The 23,712-nt window shown below is 40.9% G+C and overlaps 1 protein-coding gene and 2 long non-coding RNA genes across 4 annotated transcripts in view; 1 reads left to right on the top strand and 2 right to left on the bottom strand.

Annotated features, from left to right (window-relative positions):
* The window catches only part of LOC114116856 (uncharacterized), a 30,386-nt gene extending 11,774 nt beyond the window's left edge, over nt 1-18,612 (bottom strand). Inside the window, exons 1-3 of one of the 2 annotated variants that reach the window (XR_009595596.1) lie at nt 18,498-18,612; nt 16,242-16,350; nt 2,856-15,693 (exon numbers count right to left, since the gene is read on the bottom strand). This is a non-coding gene — a long non-coding RNA (uncharacterized LOC114116856). Of the gene's footprint in view, nt 1-664; nt 15,694-16,241; nt 16,351-18,497 lie in introns of those variants that run through there. The other variant, XR_003590650.3, reaches the window with a different exon arrangement.
* Nucleotides 15,355-23,201, top strand: KRT28 (keratin 28). The gene is made up of 8 exons (XM_004012873.6): nt 15,355-15,804; nt 16,273-16,355; nt 17,167-17,323; nt 18,531-18,692; nt 18,868-18,993; nt 21,766-21,983; nt 22,536-22,591; nt 22,863-23,201. The coding sequence occupies exons 1-8, from the start codon at nt 15,355-15,357 to the stop codon at nt 23,003-23,005; spliced, it is 1,395 nt and encodes a 464-aa protein (XP_004012922.2). The 3' UTR covers nt 23,006-23,201.
* The window catches only part of LOC121820696 (uncharacterized), an 11,829-nt gene continuing 6,938 nt past the window's right edge, over nt 18,822-23,712 (bottom strand). Inside the window, exons 2-3 of the long non-coding RNA XR_006061386.2 lie at nt 19,069-19,250; nt 18,822-18,984 (exon numbers count right to left, since the gene is read on the bottom strand). This is a non-coding gene — a long non-coding RNA (uncharacterized LOC121820696). The remainder of the gene's footprint in view (nt 18,985-19,068; nt 19,251-23,712) is intronic.

Here is a 23,712-nt window from a genome sequence, read left to right as displayed (position 1 = left end):
ACCCAGGTCTCCTGCATTGCAGGGGGATTCTTTACTAGCTGAGTCACAAGGGAAGCACAAGAATACTGGGATGGGTAGCCTATCCCTTCTCCAGGGGATCTTCCCGACCCAGGAATTGAACCAGGGTCTCCTGCTTTGCAGGCAGATTCTTTACCAACTGAGCTATCAGGGAAGCCCATGAGCTATCATGTGTTAAAAGTCCCAATTAAATACTTTATTAGTTATATAAAATTCTACACACAGTAAATCCAAGGGAAACATTTTTTTTGAGAAGCAGAATCTAGCTTTCAAACACATGTTCACAGACCACTTCATAATTTTGAAGCAAGTATCATTTTCCAATCTGGTATATTCTTGTAAGAAAATTTTTACTCATAATCACTTCCTTTTCTATTGGCCAAACTTAGAGTAAACAAAACAGTGGAGATTAGTTCATATCTTGTGCTAAGAATTTCTGCAATGTGGCCTTCATTACAATGAATTTAAAAATTTAAAAAAAAAATCCAGGATAACTTCCTGATGTTAGATTTAAATGTTAAAAAGAATAGCACCACTAAATTAGAAGATTCCTAAATCATTACACACTTCCAATTTCCTAGACAAAACATCTATGTACTTTCATTCTCCAAATAAAAGATTTTCTATAAACATACACACACATGCATTTCTTAAGTTGTGTTTTTATGTCTTTATTTATATGTGGTAACTTTTGAACACAAATCGTTTAACATGTTTTTTATTTTCATTTTGGTTGCTTGCAGTTTACAGCCCTATCATGGCATAATTTTATCTGAATTTATGCTGTTCTAATTAATTAAAACTTTAAAACATGAATTTGAAAAGTATTAACTATGATTTTGTAATTTAAAATTCTTTTTCTAAACTTTGCAAACATTCTGTACAAACTAAATTAGTGCCGAGGAAAAAAGGAAAAATGCACGTCAAGTTGCTCAAGCTTCCTAAAAAGGTGAAAAAGTTTAATGAAACAAATGCTCATATGACCAACACCCATTTTCAGTTTCAACATAGCAAACCTCCTGTTTGTTCTTAAGGCTAATTCAAAACCAAACATATTGGGGCTGGTGATTACTTAAGATAATTTATGCAATCATAAGCCGAAGATGCAAATTTGGCAAAAAGAAAATCAAGCAAGTAAGCAAAACTCTAACACACGTGGGACACACCCTCTCAGTATATAAAGGCCTGTCACTGTCCTTGGTACCAGGCACTCCCTGAGCTAAACAGCATCACCATGTCTGTTCGATACAGCTCAAGCAAGCAATACTCTTCCTCCCGCAGTGGACATGGAGGAGGAGGAGGATCATCCCTCAGAATTTCAAGCAGCAAAGGCTCTCTTGGTGGAGGATTTAGCTCAGGGGGGTTCAGTGGTGGCTCTTTTAGCCGTGGGAGCTCTGCTGGAGGCTGCTTGGGGGGCTCATCAATTGTCTATGGAGGAGGATTAGGAGGTGGCTTTGGTGGGGGCTATGGAAGTAACTTCGGTGGGAGCTATGGAGGAGGCAGCTTTGGAGGGGGCTATGGAGGAGGTAGCTTCGGAGGGGGCAGCTTTGGAGGGGGCAGCTTTGGAGGTGGTTTGGGTGGTGGATTTGGAGGAGATGGTGGCCTCATCTCTGGAAATGAAAAAATAACCATGCAGAATCTGAACGATCGCCTGGCTTCCTACTTGGACAAAGTTCGGGCTCTGGAAGAATCAAACTATGAGCTAGAAGTCAAAATCAAGGAGTGGTATGAAAAGCATGGCAATTCAAGCCAGCGAGAGCCTCGTGATTACAGCAAATACTACCAAACCATTGAGGATCTTAAAAATCAGGTAAGGGGCATTTTTTAAATGTAACTTTAAGTCTCTTTTTGTGCATGTAATTCTGATAGATAATTTTTTAATCAACTACAATGTTCACTGTGTTTGACTACATTACTTTCTTGCTTCCCTGAGCAATCCAGTCTCTTCAAAGGTAAACAGCTATGAGGGTACAGTCATTGCAATCTTCATCCAACATGTGTATTGTGTATCTTGTAGGATGAGGGGATTACTAAGAATTTTTAATGTTTTAATGAGTGTAAGAGTTCACAGTTAAAATACATTAGAAAATGTACAAACACAGGGACTGAAAGAATTATTCAGTGAATCAGAAAATATTATTCAAATTGATAACAACAGCAAATACTCACTACTGACACTGTAAGAAACATGAATTTTCCAGTATGAAAATGGAATATTGCTTGCCTTGAGGGAATTTTTGAATTGCATTGTGTGCGGTTTATATTCACTTAGAATATATATTTAAAACAAGTTAAACCAAATACAAGTATGAGTCAGTCAAAAGTTAGCTAAAATACATGGAAATTACACAGGTGTAAGAGGACATGAATGCAGCTATATAAGTCCAGTTAGTTTTCAGAAAGGGAGGATATAGAAATAGAAAAGTATGGAAACTTCAAGAGAACAAACGACTCAATCTTAAGTATATAGGTAAGACTTCAATGTCAGATTTAAAATAAAAAATTTCCCAAGACTTAGTAATAGAACACCACAGAAATGTGGTTCATCTCTGCCACTATAAAAGCTGTGTCTGTGTCTGATTTCTTTGTCTCTCCTTCCAGATCCTCAACCTGACAACAGACAATGCCAATATCCTGATTCAGGTTGATAATGCCAGGCTGGCAGCCGATGACTTCAGGATGAAGTAAGCTAAGCAAATGTGGTACAATACTGTCACAATAAATACATGAGATGTTTTTAACAATGTATGCCCACAAGAGCGTTTACATTTTCCTGAATTCATTCAAATTTAAACAATACTGGAGCTGTCAAGAGAAATTTTCAACCTCAGTATTACCTTTTGAGTTGAGTTCAGTTCAGTCGCTCAGTTGTGTCCGACTCTTTGCGACCCCATGAATTGCAGCACGCCAGGCCTCCCTGTCCATCACTAACTCCCGGAGTTCACTCAGATTCATGTCCATCGAGTCAGTGATGCCTTTTAGGCAATATTATAAGAAGATGCGCTTTAAAGTAAATGCAAAGTTTCTTCGCATTAAACCACTAATAATCCCTATGTTAATCAGAGTATGATAAATGTTGCCAAGATATAAAGTCAACTCTTTACTTGGTTTCTAAACAGTCCCCACCCAGGAATCTCTCCCTGATATAAGTTATACTCAGTATTTGTATCATGCTTGTTCCAGGTATGAGAATGAGGTAACCCTGCGCCAGAGTGTGGAGGCCGACATCAATGGCCTGCGCAGGGTGCTGGACGAGCTGACCTTGACCAAGACCGACCTGGAGATGCAGATCGAGAGCTTGACCGAGGAGCTGGCCTACCTGAAGAAGAACCACGAAGAGGTAACATAAATAGTTATACTTCCCCCAGCCAAAAAGGGACTCAGGGTCATGAAGCAGTCATTAAATATTTCTGTTCCTCAAACAGGAAATGAGAGACCTTCAAAATGTATCCACTGGTGATGTGAATGTGGAAATGAATGCTGCCCCAGGTGTTGATCTCACTGAACTTCTGAATAACATGAGAAGCCAATATGAACAACTTGCCGAGAAAAATCGCAGAGACGCCGAAGCATGGTTCAATGAAAAGGTAGTTCATCTTCTTTTGCAGCAAAGTCAATGGTGGTTAGTTCAAATTTTTGGTGGTTAGTTGGTTGTTAGTTCAAATTTTTCTCATCGGGTCCCATGTTTTTAATATTCTAGAGCAAGGAACTCACTACGGAAATCAACAGTAACCTTGAGCAAGTATCGAGCCATAAATCTGAGATTACTGAGTTGAGACGCACTATTCAAGGCCTGGAGATTGAGCTACAGTCCCAACTAGCCCTAGTAAGTAAATAATTCTCTCGAGAAATAACATCACTTTATCATGCGTTTCATCCTCACATAAGAATAGGCAACATAAAAGAAAATGCAGAGTCGAGGGGAAAAAGGTAGAAATAAAATTGAAGCTTTTTGTTAATGGGAGAAAAGTATTATTGGCATTGATCGAAAAATGCTGAAATTGAAATATTATTAAACATAAAACACAAATCTGTTCGTTTTCTTTATTCTTCTCATGAAATTATTAAACAAGCCTCACTGTACTTAAGTCAACAATGAAGTAGTTAAGTTACAATATATTCCTTCCTCTGCAGAAACAATCCCTGGAAGCCTCCTTGGCAGAGACAGAAGGTCGCTATTGTGTGCAGCTCTCTCAGATTCAGTCCCAGATCTCCGCTCTGGAAGAACAACTGCAACAGATTCGAGCGGAGACCGAGTGCCAGAATGCCGAGTACCAACAACTCCTGGATATTAAGATACGACTGGAGAATGAAATCCAAACCTACCGCAGCCTGCTAGAAGGAGAGGGAAGGTAAATTACAGAAAATGTTTAAATCATCCCACTTGCTTTTATTCAGTGTTCCAAGCCGCAAGGCTTTTCCCAAAACTCAAGGATGTGTCAGAGGATGGGAGAAAGTAGAAAGAGAGGAGGCAAAGTACACAAGAAGGCGTATGCAACCAGCCTCAGTGTCCCAACGAATTTGACCCAAGAAAGATTCTCAGGCTTGGGTGCATATATAACTGCTTTAAAAGATCGAGTTCATAATCGGCAGGGGTGATTTTCCTCAAAACACGTTTTGCCCAGGTTATAAAGTAACAATAACCTGGAAACAGACTCACAGCTTCCAACGTTAGAGCTAACGGAAATTAACATTTACTCTCCAAGTTCCGGCGGCGGCTCCTACGGCGGCGGGCGTTCCGGCGGCTATGGCGGAAGTTCCGGCGGCGGCAGCGGCGGCTACAGCGGCGGAAGTTCCAGCGGCGGCTACGGCGGGGGAAGTTCCAGCGGCGGCTACGGCGGCGGAAGCTCCAGCGGTGGCGGCCACGGAAGTAGTTCCGGCGGCGGCTACGGCGGCGGAAGCTCCAGCGGCGGTGGCCACGGAAGTAGTTCCGGTGGCGGCTACGGCGGCGGAACTTCCAGCGGAGGCCACAAGTCCACCACTTCAGGGTCCGTTGGAGAGTCCTCATCTAAGGGACCAAGGTCAGCAGAAACTAGCTGGGGTAATCAGAATTAGTTTTAACTTTTTGATGGGTTTTTTTGTTGCTGTTTTTTGGTTTTGCTTTTTTTAAGTTCTGTAACTTTTTTTTTAGAATTATTTTAAAAATTAAAATCTTATAAAATCTTTATTTGCTTTTTCCAACCGACTATAGTTGTTGACTCCAGTCTTGAGGGGAAAACGGTATTGTCTAAAATGCTGTAGCTTTTTGGTGTTTTTAAAAGTAGCTGTAAAGAAGTTTTCCTTTTTTCACTTTTGTGGGGTTTTTTTTTTTTCATTTAGATATTTTGAGATAGATATTTTGGGTAGTAAATATCTTTGATTTAGCTATTTTGCTCATTAATTAGTAAGGACCCAATAAATTGTATTCTAAATTGTTGTTTTTATTGTAATTAACTTACAGATACTAACAAAACCAGAGTGATCAAGACAATTATTGAGGAGTTGGCACCTGATGGTAGAGTCCTTTCATCTATGGTTGAATCGGAAACCAAGAAACACTACTATTAAGCCGCATTAAGAGGAAAGAGTCTCCCGTCACACAGGCCATTATGCATAGATGCATGAAAAAAAATCTCCAAGAAAACACTTCAGTCTTAATGGCCTATGGAAATAGGTCCACTCCTTGATCCTAAGGTGTCTAAACGGTGTTTTGTGGTTTCTGTATTTCTCCTTTTCACTTTACCGAAAAGTATTCTTTAATGGAAAAAAAGAAAAACTTTCTATTCTCATTTACTAATGAATTTCAATAAACTTTCTTACTGATGCAAACTATCCAATTTGGTCAGAGTTGTCTTTATTTGAAGTAGACAATTTTTAACATTAAAGATTAGTAAAGTATCATTTGAAGATTGATTTATCCAGAAATTCTGAAGACAGGTTATCATTAGGATTTCTCTGAATCCGTTTTTTAATCTTATGGGTATGTTGGACCACTGTTAATAATCTCACTGAGGAAAAAGTCCATGAGTCACCAGTTACTCTTTCTTTAAGATACTAAAGTATGTTGACAGTTCCCAGTTCTCTGGCTTTGAATTAAGTCCTAGAAACTATGAAAAGTCTCATACCCCAAAGATTAAATTAATTGGAAATTTCACATTTTCTGATCACTTGCCTTCTCACATTTAGCTGTTCTTATTAATATTTTCTTCTCATTACTATGTTGTTTCTGCCCAATTGCTACACGGCCAAAGAGATAGCTTCCAACACTAACTAGCCGAGTAAAATCAAATCACCCTGACAAAATTATTTGGTGTCTATCAGACAAACAGGAGAAGCACTGTCAAGACATGGTAATACCAGTTTAACCAAAAGGACACCTGTAAGTTTCTACTTTGACCAATTAGTACAGTGACAGTACTAAAGACCTGGTTCTTACAAGGTCAATGCAATCACAACCTTCAGTCAATAAGAACCCAACTGACATTACTCTGTGAGTATATGGGGTAGGTAAGGGTTGGATTTACTCTGTGACCCTAAGACTACCTTGTGTTCCCTGGTGGGTTCCTAGGTTATCCTTGTCCACCAAATAGCCTTTCTTAGTATCCTTACTGATTTGAGCTCCAGTTCTCCCAAGGACCTAAAACTGGCCACTTGATTGAGACTTCTGCTGGGTAAACCCCACACTCTATCCCAAACTGATCACTGAAACTGTGTTTTATTGTGAATGGACTTTGTTATAGTGAAAACGCCATGACCTCCCTGGCACCAAACATTACCACAGACACTGCTTTAGTGCACATGACTTTCTATGTGTACTGGCTGCCCTTCTTGGGAGCCAGTCTGTTCAAGTCCCAAGATGCTGCCTTGCAATGCCCTGAAACAGGGATGGGTAAGGATTCTTTGAGAGGAGAAGGCGGCAACAGAGGATGACAGTTGTATGGCATCACTGACTCAATGGACATGAATTTGAGCAAACTCCAGGAGATAGTGAAGGACAGGGAAGACTGGTGTGCTGTAGTCCACGGGGTCACAAAGAGTTGGACATGACTTTTCAACTGAACAACAACTGTGTATATACTATTATTCAAAAAAACTCTCTTATTATTATCTAGCAAAATTAACCAAGTCCCTGGGACCTAGATTATTGTTCTTCATCTGAGTTGGCCATTCTCATTATTCTGAATAAGGGTTTTCATATTCAATAACATGGATTTGAGACAAATGCAAATACATTATTATGAAATAGTTATGTGCTCCAAGCCAGGATCTCAGCTGGTCAATTATTTATCTGGCTGGGTGGTGACCCAAACCTTCATTCCTAAAAAGTCTGAGTCATGGTGGTCCTGTCTTCTTATTTTTTCCATCTTCTAATATCTCTTTAAAGCATTTATATTTAATTTTCTTTATAAAGTAACTAGCTTATCTCTGATGGAAAACTACTTTCTTGATGGGTGTTGACTAATCTGGTTGTGGTAATTATTTCTCGACACATGTATTAATACATCAAGTCATTACACTGGACACCTTAAACTTATACAGTACTGTCATATGATATCCCAGTAAAACAGACAAAAAAAAAAACTACTTTCTTGACTGAACTCCAAAACTATAGTTTCATAAAGACAATGTATCTAAACAAACAATTTTATTTTAACAAGGACATTTGTTTTTGTAGTTTAAAAAGTTATTGTTGGCTATGTAGATCACTATTTTTACTACAAAGATTTATCATGTAGCTATTAATCAAAAATCCTGTACACATTCTTACAGATTCTAAAGTTGTTACAGAGTCCTGCTATTTAAGCAGGGAAGTGTCCACTGAGACTACCAGAGCCAATTTTGAGACTCATGTGGAATCACACTAAACAGCAAAAGCTTGTATCTCCAAAGATTCTGCTTTATGCTGCTAAAAGCCTTGGAACTTTGCACACTAACATTGATGTCCATAATGACTTGATATTTTGGGGGGGTCTTGGAGAATAACTTTGTTATGGCCAGCATAGGGAAGCAGCTTGAGTTAGTTTAATTAAATAAGGTTCATCCAGCATTTCCCATCTAGATTGCATCTTAAGAGTGGAAATTAGGGAAAGAGCTCATTAGTAGTAATAGGCATGCATTTCAAAGTCAGTGATTCCTGGACTTCATATTCTGGCACTGGCATTTACAAATCATGTAAATTTTGGACAAGTTACTTTAACCATCCTAAGTCTCAGTTTTCTTATCTATACAGTAGGGATAATAATTACCTCATATGAGATTATTGTTTCCCCATTTGGGGATAATATGAGTTAATAAAAATGTGTGCTTAGTCGCTCAGTCATGCCCAGTTCTTTGCAACACCATGGACTGTAGCCCAACAGGATCCTCAGTCTATGGGGATTCTCCAGGCAAGAATAGTGGAGTGAGTTGCCATGTCCTCTAGGGGATCTTCCCAACCTGGGGATTGAACCTAGGTCTCCTGCATTGCAGGCTGATTCTTTACCATCTGAGTCACCAGGGAAGTTAATAAAGCCCTTAAAAAATGCCCACTGTACTGAAGAAAGAGTATTATGTTCATTTTCAAAGAAATATGCTTGTTGGCTAAATAACTGAGTTTCTCCAAAGATGGACAAGAGCATCACAATAAATTGTTAGAGTAGGTGATCACTAACATCGTCTACCGAGAGGTAGAGAACCAGGTCAGGTTGCTGTCCTAGGGCTGCAAAACTAAATTCCAGTGTCACAAAGGGTTATGATTAATCCAGTTCTGGGAATGTGAAGTCTGATAAAATATAGCAAGAAGTTTGTGAAAGTAAGTGGGAAGGACCAGATGATCACCCCCAAAGATCTGAGATGGTTCACCACCCCTGAAAACTACAGCTGTGGTCAGCCTGATCACAATGCAAACTATCCAGGCTGTGTCCTTGGATGACACAGGGAAACAAATGATCACAACATATATAAAACCTGTCTGGAAACTAGGTACGGAGGATTTTTTTTTTTTTGAAGGATACTTTTTGAACCAGGTTGTCCCACAGAAAAAGACATGCCAAAAGAAGAAGGACTCTTCGAGTTGTCATCTTGCTCCTTAGTCTCTAGATAAAAACACAAACACTGAGACTTCTCTGGTGGTCCAGTGGTTAAGAATCCTCCTGCCAGTGAAGAGGACTTGGGGTCATTCCCTGTTCTGGGAAGATCCCACATGTCGTAGAGCAGCAAAGCCTATGAACCACAACTACTGAAGTCCCCGTGCCTAGAGTTCATGTGCTGAAACAAGAGAAGACACTGCAGTGAGAATCCTTTGCCCACAGCAAAGAATAGCCCCCAATTGTCACAACTAGAGAAAGCCTAAGCACAGCAATGAACACCCAGTGCAGCCAAAAATAAAACTAACTAATTAATTATTTTTTTTAAAAAAACCCAGAAACACCATTCTCATGCTAACATTGAGTTAAAAGGTCTTTCCAGCCTAACATCAGTTTGGAAAAGAAGAAATTGTTGTGAATTGGTATAAACATTGGATATTACCTCAGAGAACAATTTGGGTAGTGTTCTAAAAATAGTGTTGTCCAAGATTTTAGCAAAGAAAAAAAATCACATACTAAAGCTTTCAATTAATCTTTCCTATACAGAATAAGTTATCTAAGAAGAAATGCTAGAAAAGTATAAAGAAATGGGTTCAAAGGTTAGCTGAACCATGACCAAGCTAAAGAGCCCTTTAGAAGAGGAATTCTCATTAAAAGTTTTGACCTACTACTATGTGTTGGAATGCAAACTGGTGCGGCCTCTATGGAGAACAGTATGGAGGTTCCTCAAAAAACTAAAAGCGGAATTGCCCTATGATCCAGCAACCCCACTCCTGGGCATATACCTAGACAAAACTATAATTCAAAAAGATACACGCACTCCTATGTTCACAGTGGTACTGTGGCACTATTCCACACAATGGAATAATAATCATTAAAAATAATAAAATAATGCCATTTGCAACCACAAAGATGGACCTACAGATTATCAAACTAATAGAGTCAGAAAGAGAAAGACAAATACCGTATGATATCACTTATATGTGTACAATCTAAAATATGACACAAAATGAACATACCTACAAAGCAAAAACAAACTTACAGATATAGAGAACAGACATGTGATTGCCAAGGGGGAGAGGCAGTGGGGGCGAAGAACTGGCAGTTTGGGATTAGCAGACACAAACTCGTTTACCTAGGACGGATAAGCAACAAGGCCATATTACATAGCACAGGATATTCAATATCCTGTGATAAACCACAATGGCAAAGACTATGAAAAGGATATATATGTATAACTGAGTCACTTTGCTATACAGCAGAAATTGTACGACATTGTAAACCAACTTTGGCCACCTGATGTGAAGAACTGACTCATTTGAAAAGACCCTGATGCTGGGAAAGGTTGAAGGCAAAAGGAGAAGGGGCCAACAGAGGATGAGGCGGTTGGATAGCATTACTGACTCCATGGACATAAGTTTGAGTAAGCTCCAGGAGTTGGTGATGGACAGGGAAGCCTGGCGTCCATGGGATCACAAAGAGTTGAACACAACTGAGCGACTGAACTGAACTGAACTGTAAACCAACTATGTTTCAATAAATTTATTTGTGTTGATCTATAGAGCCTCTGTAAGGTTTTGTGAAGTAAGAAATTTGAAGGGGAGACTAAAAGCAGAGGACTTCCCTGGTGGTTAAGACTCCCCGCTTTCAATGCAGGGGTTGTAGGTTTTGAACTTGTAAAGCTTGATATAAACATAAGGGGATTTTGTCTTTATATTCATCATGCTCTAGACTTTGAAAACATTAATGTTGAGGTAGGTTCTTGCTGTTGTGCTGTGTGTGTGCTCAGTCATGTCCAACTCTTTGCAGCCCCGTGGACTATAGGTCACCAGGCTCCTCTGGCCATGGAATTTTCCAGGCAAGAATACTGGAGTGGGTTGCCATGCCCTCCTCCAGGGGGTATCTTCCCAACCCAGGGATCAAACCTGCATCTCTTGTGTCTCCTGCATTAGCAGGCGGATTCAGGGGTTTAATAATTTCCTGCCGAGGGCATGTGTGATCCAGGTTGAAGTCAGCCCAAGAATATACATTTGCAGGTGAGCACTGCCCTCTGATGGCAATAGAGAGGTAGGGGCAAGGGCAGTTAATGACATGGGCGCACCAGAGGTGATGCCGAGAAGCCACTTATTTAAATTTATGCATTACTGGAGCCTATTATGCAGAGTGAAGTAAGCCAGAAAGAAAAACACCAATACAGTATACTAATGCATATATATGGAATTTAGAAAGATGGTAACGATAACCCTGTGTGCGAGATAGCAAAAGAGACGCAGATGTATAGAACAGTCTTTTGGACTCTGGGAGAGGGCAAGGGTGAGAAGATTTAGGAGAATGGCATTGAAACATGTATAATATCATATATGAAACGAATCACCAGTCCAGGTTCTATGCATGATACTGGATGCTTGGGGCTGGTGCACTGAGACGACCCAGAGGGATGGTACGGGGAGGGAGGAGGGAGGAGGGTTCAGGATGGGGAACACGTGTATACCTGTGGCGGATTCATGTTGATGTATGGCAAAACCAATACAATATTGTAAAGTAATTAACCTCCAATTAAGATAAATAAATTTATATTTTAAAAAATAAATAAAACTGTTGTAAAGCAAAAAAAATTAATTTATGCATTAACAACAACAAAATCTTCCTCCTTTTTTTTGCCACACATGTTCCTTTGGAAATATTTTCTTTACATATACAGAATGTGGACCTGTTATGCCAAAGTGAAAGTGAAAGTCGCTCAGTGGTGTCTGACTCTTTGTGACCCCGTGGACTATACAATCCATGGAATTCTCCAGGCCAGAATAATGGAGCCTTTCCCTTCTCTAGGGGATCTTCCCAACCCAGGGATTGAATCCAGGTCTCCGGCATTGCAGGCAGATTCTTTACCAACTGAGCTATCAGGAAAGCCCGTTACACCAATTATTTGTCTAATTATTATTACTTACAGTTCTCTGGGGGCTCAGATGGTAAAGAATCCGCCTGCAAGGTGAGAAACCCGTGTTTGATCCCTGGGTCAGGAAGATCCCCTGGAGAAGGAATGACTACCCACTCCAGTACTCTAGAGAAGTCCATGGACAGAGGAGCCTGGTAAACTACAGTTCATGAGGTTGCAAAGAGTTGGACATGACTGAGAGACATGAATTCAAATTCAGTGATCATGCAAGCAATGAAGAGAGTCACAATTCTTTATATATTTTACTATCCTAATTCTTTGTTATTTCAATCATTCAATAACTTAATTAAAAGATAATTTCACAACCCATACAGCATTTTAAGATTATTGATGGCAACATATAAAGCAGATATTCAGTAGAGTTATTACTTATATCTGAAATATGCTCACAAGACTCTCAAGGTCACCTAAAAATACGCCACATCTTCACTCGGCAGGTAGCTGGTAACACTGAGCAAATTGTTAAACACTTCTGGGCCTTACTTGCCTCATCTGTCAAATAAAAAGGCTGGAATCAGTGATGTCTCAGGCCCTCTGCAGCTCTAAAAAGATCCTACAACTTTGCCCAGAAAATGCATTTAAAGGCCATGTTGATGCCAGCCTCGGTACCAGCTAACTAGGTTTCAGACTGCTTGTGCCAACAGAGTTCCAGGAGACACCCTGACTGTCTTGGTGGCAAAGCTACTTCATTTCTCTCTCTGCCACAGAACCGGACCGAGTCAAGCCCAACCAAGGCCCTCCTTCTCCTGTCCTCTCTTCTTCCTTCACCCCACTCTCCCACCAAAGCCTCAAGAGGAGGCTACTCAGGTCATTTCTTGCCCACCTCTGCTTCCGTCTCAGCTTGACCTCCCCAGACTGTCCACACCAGCATATAACACAACCACAACAATAAAGCTGTCCTTCGTTGACAGCTTTTCATTTACCGGGCATTGTACTGAGCCAAGTCTCCTTTAGTATATCAACAAAAAGGGATGGAAAATCTTTTCATCCACATTTTGACAACTCCCTAAACCTTTTCTGCAGGTTTCCTTGCAGAAGGGTTCAACTGAAAAGATTTTTTATAATATTACACTTAATGTGTCTTTCTCCCGAATTCGCCCAGGAACTTTTTCTATTGGAAACTGATCATTCATTTCCTCTCTCTACCTCCCAACCCTCTCCTTTCTCTCTCCTCTCCTCCACTTCCCTTCCACCTTTCTCCTCATCCCCTCCCAACTCCACTTCCACGTATCTAACATATGGACTTCAAGGCAGAATCCGTATTCTCTATATACCCAATGCCACATCCAGCTTCCTGTCATTTCATTCTTCAGCTAAAATTCTTTTGAGGCTGATGCTATCCAATTACCCCCCACCACACCCTGCCACCATCCAAGGACTTTGGCACCTGGTTCACAGTCCACTTCTCTTCATCTCCTGCCATCACGGGAGACTTCCTGGCTATATAGATGGCTTATCTAACACTCCAGTCGAATTCCTACTCCAAGACTCCAGCGTCAGTCCATTTCTAACCTCTTATTCCAGCGATTGTTGGGACCAGGCCCCATGGCTATTCACTAAACTTTATCAAGATCTGGGGTTATATCTCAATTAGAATTCTAAACTCTGGCTTCCACTGTCTAACTTTAACCCACCATCCTTTGTCTCTGTCAATCTCCTGCCCATTCCACCTGCTGTATATCCTCAAAAAAGTGCCCAATGACTCTGTCTTTGCTCAGTGTATCTCTTCCTCTAGTCTTACTTTCTTCTTTACATATGGTCAATCACAGGTTCCCCAGGTGGCTGAGTAGTAAAGAATATACCTGCCAATGCAGGAGATGCAGGAGATGGGGGTTTGATCCCTGAGCCAGGAAGATTCCCCTGGAGGAAGAAATGGCAACCCACTCCAATATTCTTACCCGGAAAATCCCAAGAACAGAGGAGCCTGGTAGGTTACAGTCCATGGGGTCATAAAAGAGTTGGGACACAGCTGAGCAGCACAAACTGTGGTCAATCACCTCAACTGTTTTCTCAAGAACACCAGAAACTTCTTTGCTATTTTTTCCTTCTTCTGAGCCTGTCTTCAAACCCCAAAGGCACATCAGCCAATCATCTCTCCTCCTACACGAAGATAACTTCCAAACATGCATTTAAATGTCATTACAAATGAGAGCTGGTCCTTCATTTCTTCCTGACAATCCTTTCACTTGTTGCTAGTCAGGCATTTTCCCCCATTCCAAGTACTTACTCTAAACATTCACACTTCCTATCTTCATATGAGACATTCCACCAACCCCTAAAACTCAACTGGACCAAAGCTAACCCCAGTATCTTCCTCCTCCTATGTTTTCTATCTCCGTCAGTATTACAGGATTCCCAGCATCTGAAAGCAATTACCTAAGAGCCATCCCTAATTCTTATTCCTTATTCTCCAAATTCAATCAATGACCATGTCCTTTCAACTTCTTTCCATCCGACTACACTCATCGTTTCCACCTGAACCATTGTCCTAGCCTTGTAACTGGCCTTATTTTTCATTTCAACCTGATTATGTTGCCCCCTGCTTTTTACTTATGAGTCATCCCAAAGTCTTTAATACAGACAGCTAAACATGATCCAGCCCCTATCTGGTCCTGACCATACATTTCTCAAAGATTGTAACTATGCATTTTTCATCTTTGCATTTATTTAGCATCACATCTTTATTTTTACACTTAGTATTGACTAACAAATGTAGTAGTTATTAAATAAAGGAATCAGTCAATATTTAAGTTATTGTTCAAGGTAACGAATAGATGTAATCACAGTAAGACAAGATAAGTTAGTAGGATCATATATTTTTTAAAACAACACAATGTTTCTTGCTGTGGTGGGATAAAATATGTGTTTCTGTAGCTAATGGTTCTTTATATCAATATATCTCTCTGGTAATTAAGACCCTACTGTAGCTGATGGTACCCTATCACAAGCTTAGCTTTTAAAACTTTATAATAACCTGTGTCAAATAATAATGGTATATTCTTAGGGTCTAGATGAAAGTAAAGGATTACTCACCCAAAATTATAAGTTAAAATAATGAACTTAATATAGAATGAACCCTATTATATGTAAGATAACAAATATCCTGAAGCAACAACCCAGGATGGTAGACATTAATTTAGCCCCCCAAATCACCCAATTATACATAATTTCATGCTAATTTGAATGATGCCTTTTTTTTCCTTTTGGCATGTATAACTCAAATAGAGACACCCCCCACTGTGTATAAAAGCCCAAAGAAGCCATCAGCACACAATATTCTGTTCTCCTCTGAAGTTACGGCTATCCAGAGACAAGGTGACCCTTTCTCATACTGCCATGTCTCTCCGATTTTCTAGTGGGTCCAGGCATATTTGCCTACGGTCTGGAACTGAATCTCTCAGACCATCCAGTGGAGGCACAGGCTTTGCAGGTAGCAATGCTTGGGGTAACTCTGGTGCTGAACGTGGATTTTCCTATGCTTTGGGAGGCGGCTTGGGCAGTCTTCCTGGTGGGGACCATGCTGGTGGTATCCCGGGAAGTGGTACCTGTGCTGGCTTTGCTGGAAGTGAAGGGGGACTCTTCTCTGGGAATGAGAAGGTGACCATGCAGAATCTTAATGACCGCTTGGCATCCTACCTGGATAATGTGCGAGCTCTGGAGGAGGCAAATGCTGAACTAGAGAGAAAAATCAAGAGTTGGTATGAAAAACATGGTCCTGGATCTTGCCGTGGACTTGATCATGACTACGGCAGGTATCACTTAACAATCGAAGATCTTAAGAATAAGGTGAGAATTCACAAATTTGGAACTCCTCAAAGTATTTAAAACTAAGAATGATCTAGCAAAAGACATAGAAGTAGAACAGGAAATGCTTCAAATTGTTATGTATCATTTGTATCATATTTATTATCTATTTTGAAACATAATTCTTCCTAGTAGCTAAAAACAGGCACTTTGATTCATGAATGTCTATGCAACTTAAATGTTACTAGTTCCATTATTGCTTATTTTGAGATATATTCATTGATAAAGAAGTATTACAGTCTAAAAGTTATATGGAAAGAAGTAAAACCATATTTGTAATTTTTAAAAATAAAATTTTAAAACTTTTTGGTTATTACATAAGGAAGTGAGATTTTTTAATACCAAGGTTGATGGTGCAATGGTTTTTGTTTGTGTGCTTGTTTGTTTCCTGAAATAACAGGTTGTTAGAGCAGACTTACCGGTTGTATTCTCCCTCCTGATTTCTTCCAGATCATCTCTTCCACTACGGCAAACGCTAATGTCATTCTGCAGATTGATAACGCCAGACTGGCTGCTGACGATTTCCGGCTAAAGTAGGATATAGAAAATAATCACACCTAGAACATGGTTCTAGTCCACTTAATGTGTTATATAAAATTTCAATTTCACCCCAAGTAGAATAAGCTATGGGCTTCCCAAGGGGCGCGAGTGGTAAAGAACCCGCCCGCCAGTGCAGAAGACATGAGAGACACAGGTCTGATCCCGACTGGAGAAGGGCATGACAGCTCACTCTAGTGTTCTTGCCTGGAGAACCCGATTCGACAGAGGAGACTGGTGGGCTAAAGTCCATAGAGTTGCATAAAGTCGGACACAACTGAAGTGGCTTAGCACACACGCACAGAACAAGCTATAACCTAAGAGATTAAAGGAAGTAACATGTGACAAAGATACAACAAAATGCAATACAAAGCCTGTTTTAAGATTACAATCAGCTAGACTCACATTTTTACATATTTATGACATTCTTGAGCCAAAATATCACTGTATTTCTAGGCCTGCCTAAAATAGTGCCAAGTACAAAGTAAATGTAAATATTTGTTTTAATTGACCAATTTACAATTTTTACTTTTAACTTCAATAAAATCCTGAAAAGCCCTATTTCTACTTAATTGGGATATGCTATTGGAATTTGCATGACCAGATATTCATGCCGATTATTCTGTACAGAATTGTGTGAGAGGAGTGGAGGAGGACTTTCTTTTTATACATTTATAATATTCAGAGACCTGATTTCATTTCTAACTTTCACTTAAAAGCAGTTGAGCAGTTGAGTAAAGCAGGTTTTACTTTTTGGTCTCTTGAGCTAGTCTACTTGGTGCTGAGATTCACTGAATGTTTCCCAAGGTATGAAAATGAGCTCGCCCTTCACCAAAACACAGAGGCTGACATCAATGGCTTACGGCGAGTCCTGGATGAACTGACGCTCTGCAGGACTGACCAGGAACTGCAGTATGAATCCCTGAGTGAAGAGATGACCTATCTCAAGAAGAACCATGAAGAGGTAGGGGAAGATGTAGCTCTAGTTATTTTAAATACTTGGGGGTGAAGACTAAATTACAATAGTAACTCATGCTCCTTATAATAATTCAAACAGTGCCAAGGCATACAAAACAAAGAATTCCATGTCTCCCGCTCTGCCCTTCTAATCTCCTCCCCCAAGGTAATACATGATTAACACGTTGATCTGTAACCTTCAATCTTCTGCATGTCACAGCCTAACCTTAGGAAATTAATACATTACTTTTCTCTACCACATTCAAATCCAGGAATGTTCAAATCCCAGTCGTTTCAGGTACTAAGTATTTTGGGCAAATAGTTTAACCTCCCTGTGCCTCCATTTCCCAATCTAAACTAAGTCTGGCAATAGTACCTACTGGTTAGAGATGTTAATACCCCTAAACTGCTTTAGAACAATGTCTGGCATATAACAAGCGCTCAAGTGAGAGCTATTGTCCTTAAGGTGAGAGTTCCAAGAGGGCAGGGATTTTTATCTGTTTTTCCACTGCTCTAGTCCCATCAACAAGCACTCTCACTGACATTTAATCAAGAATTATATGCTTGATGCAAACTACTATACATAACATAAACAACAAGATCCTACTGTACCACACAGGAAACTATATTCAATATCTTTTTTTTTTTTTTTTTTTTTTTTGCTGCACCTCATGGTATGTGAGCTCTTAGTTTTCCAACCAGGGGGATCCAACTCATGCCTTCTGCAATGGAAGCTGGGTCCTAACCACTGGACCGCCAGGGAATTCCCTACATTCAATATCTTGTAATAACATTACCTATAATGGAAAAGAATCTGAAAATGAATAGATATACATATAAATGGATCGTTTTGCTGTACAGTTGAAACTAAAACAACATTGTAAATCAAGTATAATAAAAATATGTTTTTTAAAAAATAAAGGAAAAAAGAATTTAAGAACTCTCTGATCTTTGTACCCACGTCTCATTTAAAAAGATAAAACACCTCTCTGGATGTTGTGCCGTGGGTTGTGGCTGTCTTAACAAATAACGAAGTAAATAGATGATTGGCATGACTACTGATCGAATAAGTCAACTTCAAAAAAAAAAAAAATCATTCGTGCCTTAACTTAGACAGCTCGAATTTAAGTCACAAACTGAGACCACCTAAAAAAGGAACAAGAGCGCAGGTGAGCACACACCGGCTTCAGGCCACAGTCAACGTCTCCCCGCAGGAAATGAAGGCTCTGCAGTGCGCCGCGGGAGGCAACGTGAACGTGGAGATGAACGCGGCGCCCGGCGTGGACCTCACGCTTCTGCTGAACAACATGCGGGCCGAGTACGAAGACCTGGCCGAGCAGAACCGCAGGGACGCTGAGGCCTGGTTCAACGAAAAGGTGAGGGATGCCCAGCCCAGCCCAGCCGGTACCCTCCCCCGCCACACCCTACCCCCACGCCCGGCACCCTGCATGCTTCCACCCCACCCCCTCACCCCCTCAGCCCCCCGGCCACGCACCCACCCACCCCCTGGCAAGCTCAGACCCGCTAACTCCCGGGCGCCCGGCCTTGCAGAGCGCCAGCCTGCAGCAGCAGATCTCTGACGACGCGGGCGCGGCCTCCTCCGCCCAGGGCGAGCTCACGGAAATGAAGCGCACGGTGCAGACCCTGGACATAGAGCTGCAGTCCCTCCTGGCGACGGTAGGTGAGAGCGCAGGTCAGCGACGCTAAAAAGTCTAACTGAAATTCTTCCCAGTCCCCCGGTTACAACTTCACCTCCAAATACGTAGTGGAGAGAGGAGGACAGACAGACCCCGAGTCGCTCAGAGAGACAGATGGCACCGCTTCCTCCCTGAGGTCTCTGAAGTTTCCTTCCCGCCCACGCTCAGCGCCCACTCCCCGAAATTGGTCCTTTCTTCAGCTGGATGCAGAGCAGACAGCAGCAGCACTGATCCCACCTGCCAATCAAGTGGCAAGCTTCTGTCAGGCTGTCAGGCAAAGCAGAGCTGGTGTCACCAGCATCTCCTAATATTGCTGAAGTCCTGTTAAAGGCCACACTGTGCTTTCCACCAGGCAAAGAAGGGGACACATTTCACATAAGGACTGTTAGCCTCTTCAGCCTCAGGGCATCCAGGGGAGACCTCCCAACCTGACACATCCCAAAAGGCTTGGCATTCAGCCCTCTCTGGCACTTAATTGCCAATTATTTCAAATGTTTCCATGGACATAGCCCAGGAGGAAAACGGCTTCTCTTCTCCAGTGTCTGCTGGCAGCATTCAAAAGGCTTGGTTTTGAGAATTATGGCACATGTGGTGGTCTAAGGGTTCCTGTCCTCATCAGAGTTTCCATGCCCCCTGAGGACACCAGCTTGACACAAAGAGCCACTTTTATACACATGAGAGCAGTAAGCAGAAAAGGAAAAGATACTCAAAACAATAGGAGGACTGATTTTGTAGACACCCTAAAAAAGGCCAGGGCTTTCTTACCGTATCATATTTAGATTAGAAACTTTACCACTCACTAACCCCATCTGAACAAGTGTGCCCCTCTCCTCCTTCACCTTCATCACCACTGCTGGCTGGTACCCAAGACCCTCCTCCCTTCCATTTTGGGCCCCTGGAACCCTCCTCTCTTCCCCATTCCCTTCTTTCCTGCAACTAGAACCTGAGGACCTATCCTGCTGCCATGCTCCCGAACACAGATCCTCCCTCTCGTTTTGGAGCTGCGCTGAAGGAAATAAATTCCTAAGTTCCCAGGGCAGAATTTTAAGCACTGTCACAGAGAAGTGATGATATTAGAAAGTAGCTAGATTCCGTGCAGTATTAGAAAGTAGCTAGATTCCGTGCAGCCAGTAGTCCTGTAGTTTGGGCTCATGAAATAATCCACAAAAAAGCCCATCTTAACTTCCAGCATAACCAAATAATAGAATAAGGGTAGCATGGAACCTATCTTCCATTCCTGAGATTCTTTTGTGGTCAGATGACTTCTGTAGTTTGGAACACAAACTGTGAACACGCTGGGAGTTGTCTAAATATAATATCTCAATGTTTCACCGGCTTCCTGTAATGTACGAACTTTTAAGTTCATCCTGACCTGTCTCCTCATTTACAAGCCAACCTTTACAGTAGCAAGGTGTGAGATAGAGATGCTTATGGTCTGGTCTGATTTAGGACAGTGTTAACAATCTTGACAAGGAGTATCATATGAGAACACTTTATCAGGGAAATGCAAGTTTTGAACACCTGAGCATGCACCTCCCTGATATCTGCCACTTGTCGCCTCAGTGTCCTGTTACCATCCTGTTCACCTTCCACTTCTTTTCCCTGGAGAGCCCAGCCGCACCCATGTGATGTACTGGTCAGACTGTTTATCAAAGGCAGTGCTTCTTAGCTCCCTGAGACTCCTGTTTAATAATGAATCTTTTAGAACTCCCTCTTTATAATCCTAAAAATGGATAATATATTTAGCAATACACAAAAGATTTTTAAAACCAGTGTAATGCCATAACAGCAATCAAGAGGAAAAATAGAAGTTTTAAAATAATATATATTTAATATGTAAACACTTGGGCCCAACTACCCTGTAATGAAACAGACTGAGGCTTACACCTTCTTTTCATGGATAAGTTTCATTTTAAACATCAGATTGGGAGTTGGTCCACACAAGAATACAGAGAAAATGAAAGAGTGGAAGGAGGAGTGCACACTGGGGTAATAACTAGTATCAAGAGACGTAATAACCACCCGGATGTGATACGATAATAGAAAGAGGAAAATTATATTAATTAAAGTAGAGATTACATGACAAGACAAATTACAGACTATGTAAGTGGAAATGAGGAGGTATAATATTCACAAGAGTAGAGTTGAAATAATGACCTGTCCTGGGTTATGAAATATATCTCTTGTCTTGAAATCCCGCCCGTGTGAGAGCATTCGCACAATCTCAAGTGCTTATTAAAAGGCCTTTGACTGATGACAGAAAATCAAGAATGAATTAGAAAAAGAAACAGCAGCACAAAAAGCATTGGAACAGCGGTGGGGTAGATCTTTGGAGACAGTAGCAGAATAAGATTGAAAAACAACAGGCAACTCAATACGATCTCAAAATAAAATGGAAAGATTTCAAAATAAGATTGATTTCTTATTATGGTACCCCCCAAACATGTTTTCATATAAAGATTGATTGTTATATGAAATAATATCTAAATATGTGAATGTCTGCTGGAATAATCATAAATCCATGGGTCAGGTATCTCATGCCAGGACATCCATCGGGCCTGGCCCCCCCCCCCACCCAGTAAACGCCAGTCACTTCCCCTTTCTCTCCACCTCCTGTTTAACTGTGACAAGTGCCTCAGATTTCCAAAGCTCACCTAGGGAGCAGTACTGCCCTTGGCTGAGAAACACTAGCCCACGTGTCCTCCAAGTGGCCCTCCTTCATCCCTTGTTGTGACATCTTTTATGTCCTCAGAAACACTCCCTGGAGTGCTCCTTGACGGAGACGGAGGGCAACTACTGTGCACAGCTGGCCCAGATCCAGGCTCAGATCGGGGCCCTGGAGGAGCAGCTGCACCAGGTCAGGACCGAGACCGAGGGCCAGAAACTGGAGTATGAACAGCTCCTGGACATCAAGGTCCACCTGGAAAAAGAAATCGAGACCTACTGCCGCCTGATCGATGGAGACAGAAAGTAAGTGATGCCATCAGAAAATTCAGTTTTACCATTTCAAGCCACAACCGTAGACAGTCATTCCCTTCCATGCCTCCGAGCCTCCCCTCTTCCTTCCCACTGCAGAAAAGCATGGCCATCTCTTGCCTCAACTGTCCCCTCTTCCATACTTTGTACATCACAGTTGCATCTTCGTCTGCCCTGGGTGATCCCAGGCATCCCTGCAGAAGTCTCCATTTGTTATTCTTTTAATCCTTGTGGGTTTCAAGCTTTATGCACCTTTCAGTTCATACCTAACATCACTGCTGTCCTGAAATAAATGTACTCTTTACAACCCCCCAAGATCTATATGTAAAATGTATACTTTTTCCTTGAGTTTTAAATTCTTGGGCTTTAAACAAAAATCAAATGTAGATTTAGATAACTAAAAATTTTAATATTTTCCTCTATAGAAAATGAAAATCTGTTTGGGGCCTACAAAGTTTACTTGCATTCATGTTCTTCCCATGACTCAGTGAATATTTATGAAGTGATGAACAAATATTACAGAATAAACTGGATTTTTTTCAACAGCTCATGCTCTAAATCAAAGGGCTTTGAATCAGGGAGCCCAGGAAATTCATCTAAAGGTAATAAAATCTAGTTTTCCTTCTATTTCAGCAAATATTTTTACATTAATGACAATCACACACTATGGCAACAGCCTGTCTATATTTGAGTAATTTTAACTAACGTGCTCTGAACTTATTCTGTTGAGTGGATACAACTATCCCAAACAGTTATTATAAACCAATACTTAACTCCCTCAATAAAAATGGACATAATATATTATGACAGTGGAATTCTTTGTCATGTAATATTTTAAGTTGAATATGTGTATTGCATATGTTTTATTTCTAGATTTATCCAGAACCACGCTGGTAAAGACGGTGGTTGAAGAGATAGATCAGCGTGGTAAAGTTCTTTCATCGAGGGTTCAGTCCATTGAAGAAAAGACGTCTAAAATGACCAATGGCAAGACAGAACAAAGGGTTCCTTTCTAGTTGTCACTTTTGAGAAAAGAATCACTTGGGGAAAGATCCTGCAACACTTCGTTATTCTAAATATCAAGGAGATAGTAAAAACACTTTCTACCTTAAAGATTAGTTACTCACCAATAAAAAAATAATCCTATTGTCCCAGTTACCTTTTATAGGAAGTTGGGTGTTTGTTTTCAAATAAATAAAAAAGTTGATGTGCGCTTATGTCCATTCACTCATGACAAATAAATAATTGAGAGTTATTTTTTCCCATGTCTAATTCATAGGGAAACATTTATGAAATATATTTTAACTGCCTTTTACCCTAGCTTTATGTAATAGTCAATGCCACATGGCATTTAAATATTAAACATTCACTAGGCATAATCTTTGTTGTTGTCATTGAGTCACTAAGTCACGTCCAACTCTTACGACCCCATGAACTATGAACTATAACCTGCCAAGCTCCCCTGCCCATGGGATTTTCCAGGCAAGACTACCAGAGTGGGTTGCCATCTTCTTCCCCAGGGCGTCTTCCTGATCCAGGGATCAAACTTATGTCTCCTGCATTGCAGGTCGATTCTTAATGCTGAGCCACTAGGGCAGCAGGCATAATCTTTAAATCATTTTTACATGAGCAGACAATTTGGAAGGAAATCAGTCCTGAATATGCATTGGAAGGACTGATGCTGAAGCTGACACTCCAATACTTTGGCCACCTGATGCAAAGA

This window comes from Ovis aries, chromosome 11, assembly GCF_016772045.2.
Source record: "Ovis aries strain OAR_USU_Benz2616 breed Rambouillet chromosome 11, ARS-UI_Ramb_v3.0, whole genome shotgun sequence".
NCBI classification, from domain to species: Eukaryota; Metazoa; Chordata; class Mammalia; order Artiodactyla; family Bovidae; genus Ovis; species Ovis aries.
This window is presented reverse-complemented; position numbering and strand designations above follow the sequence as displayed.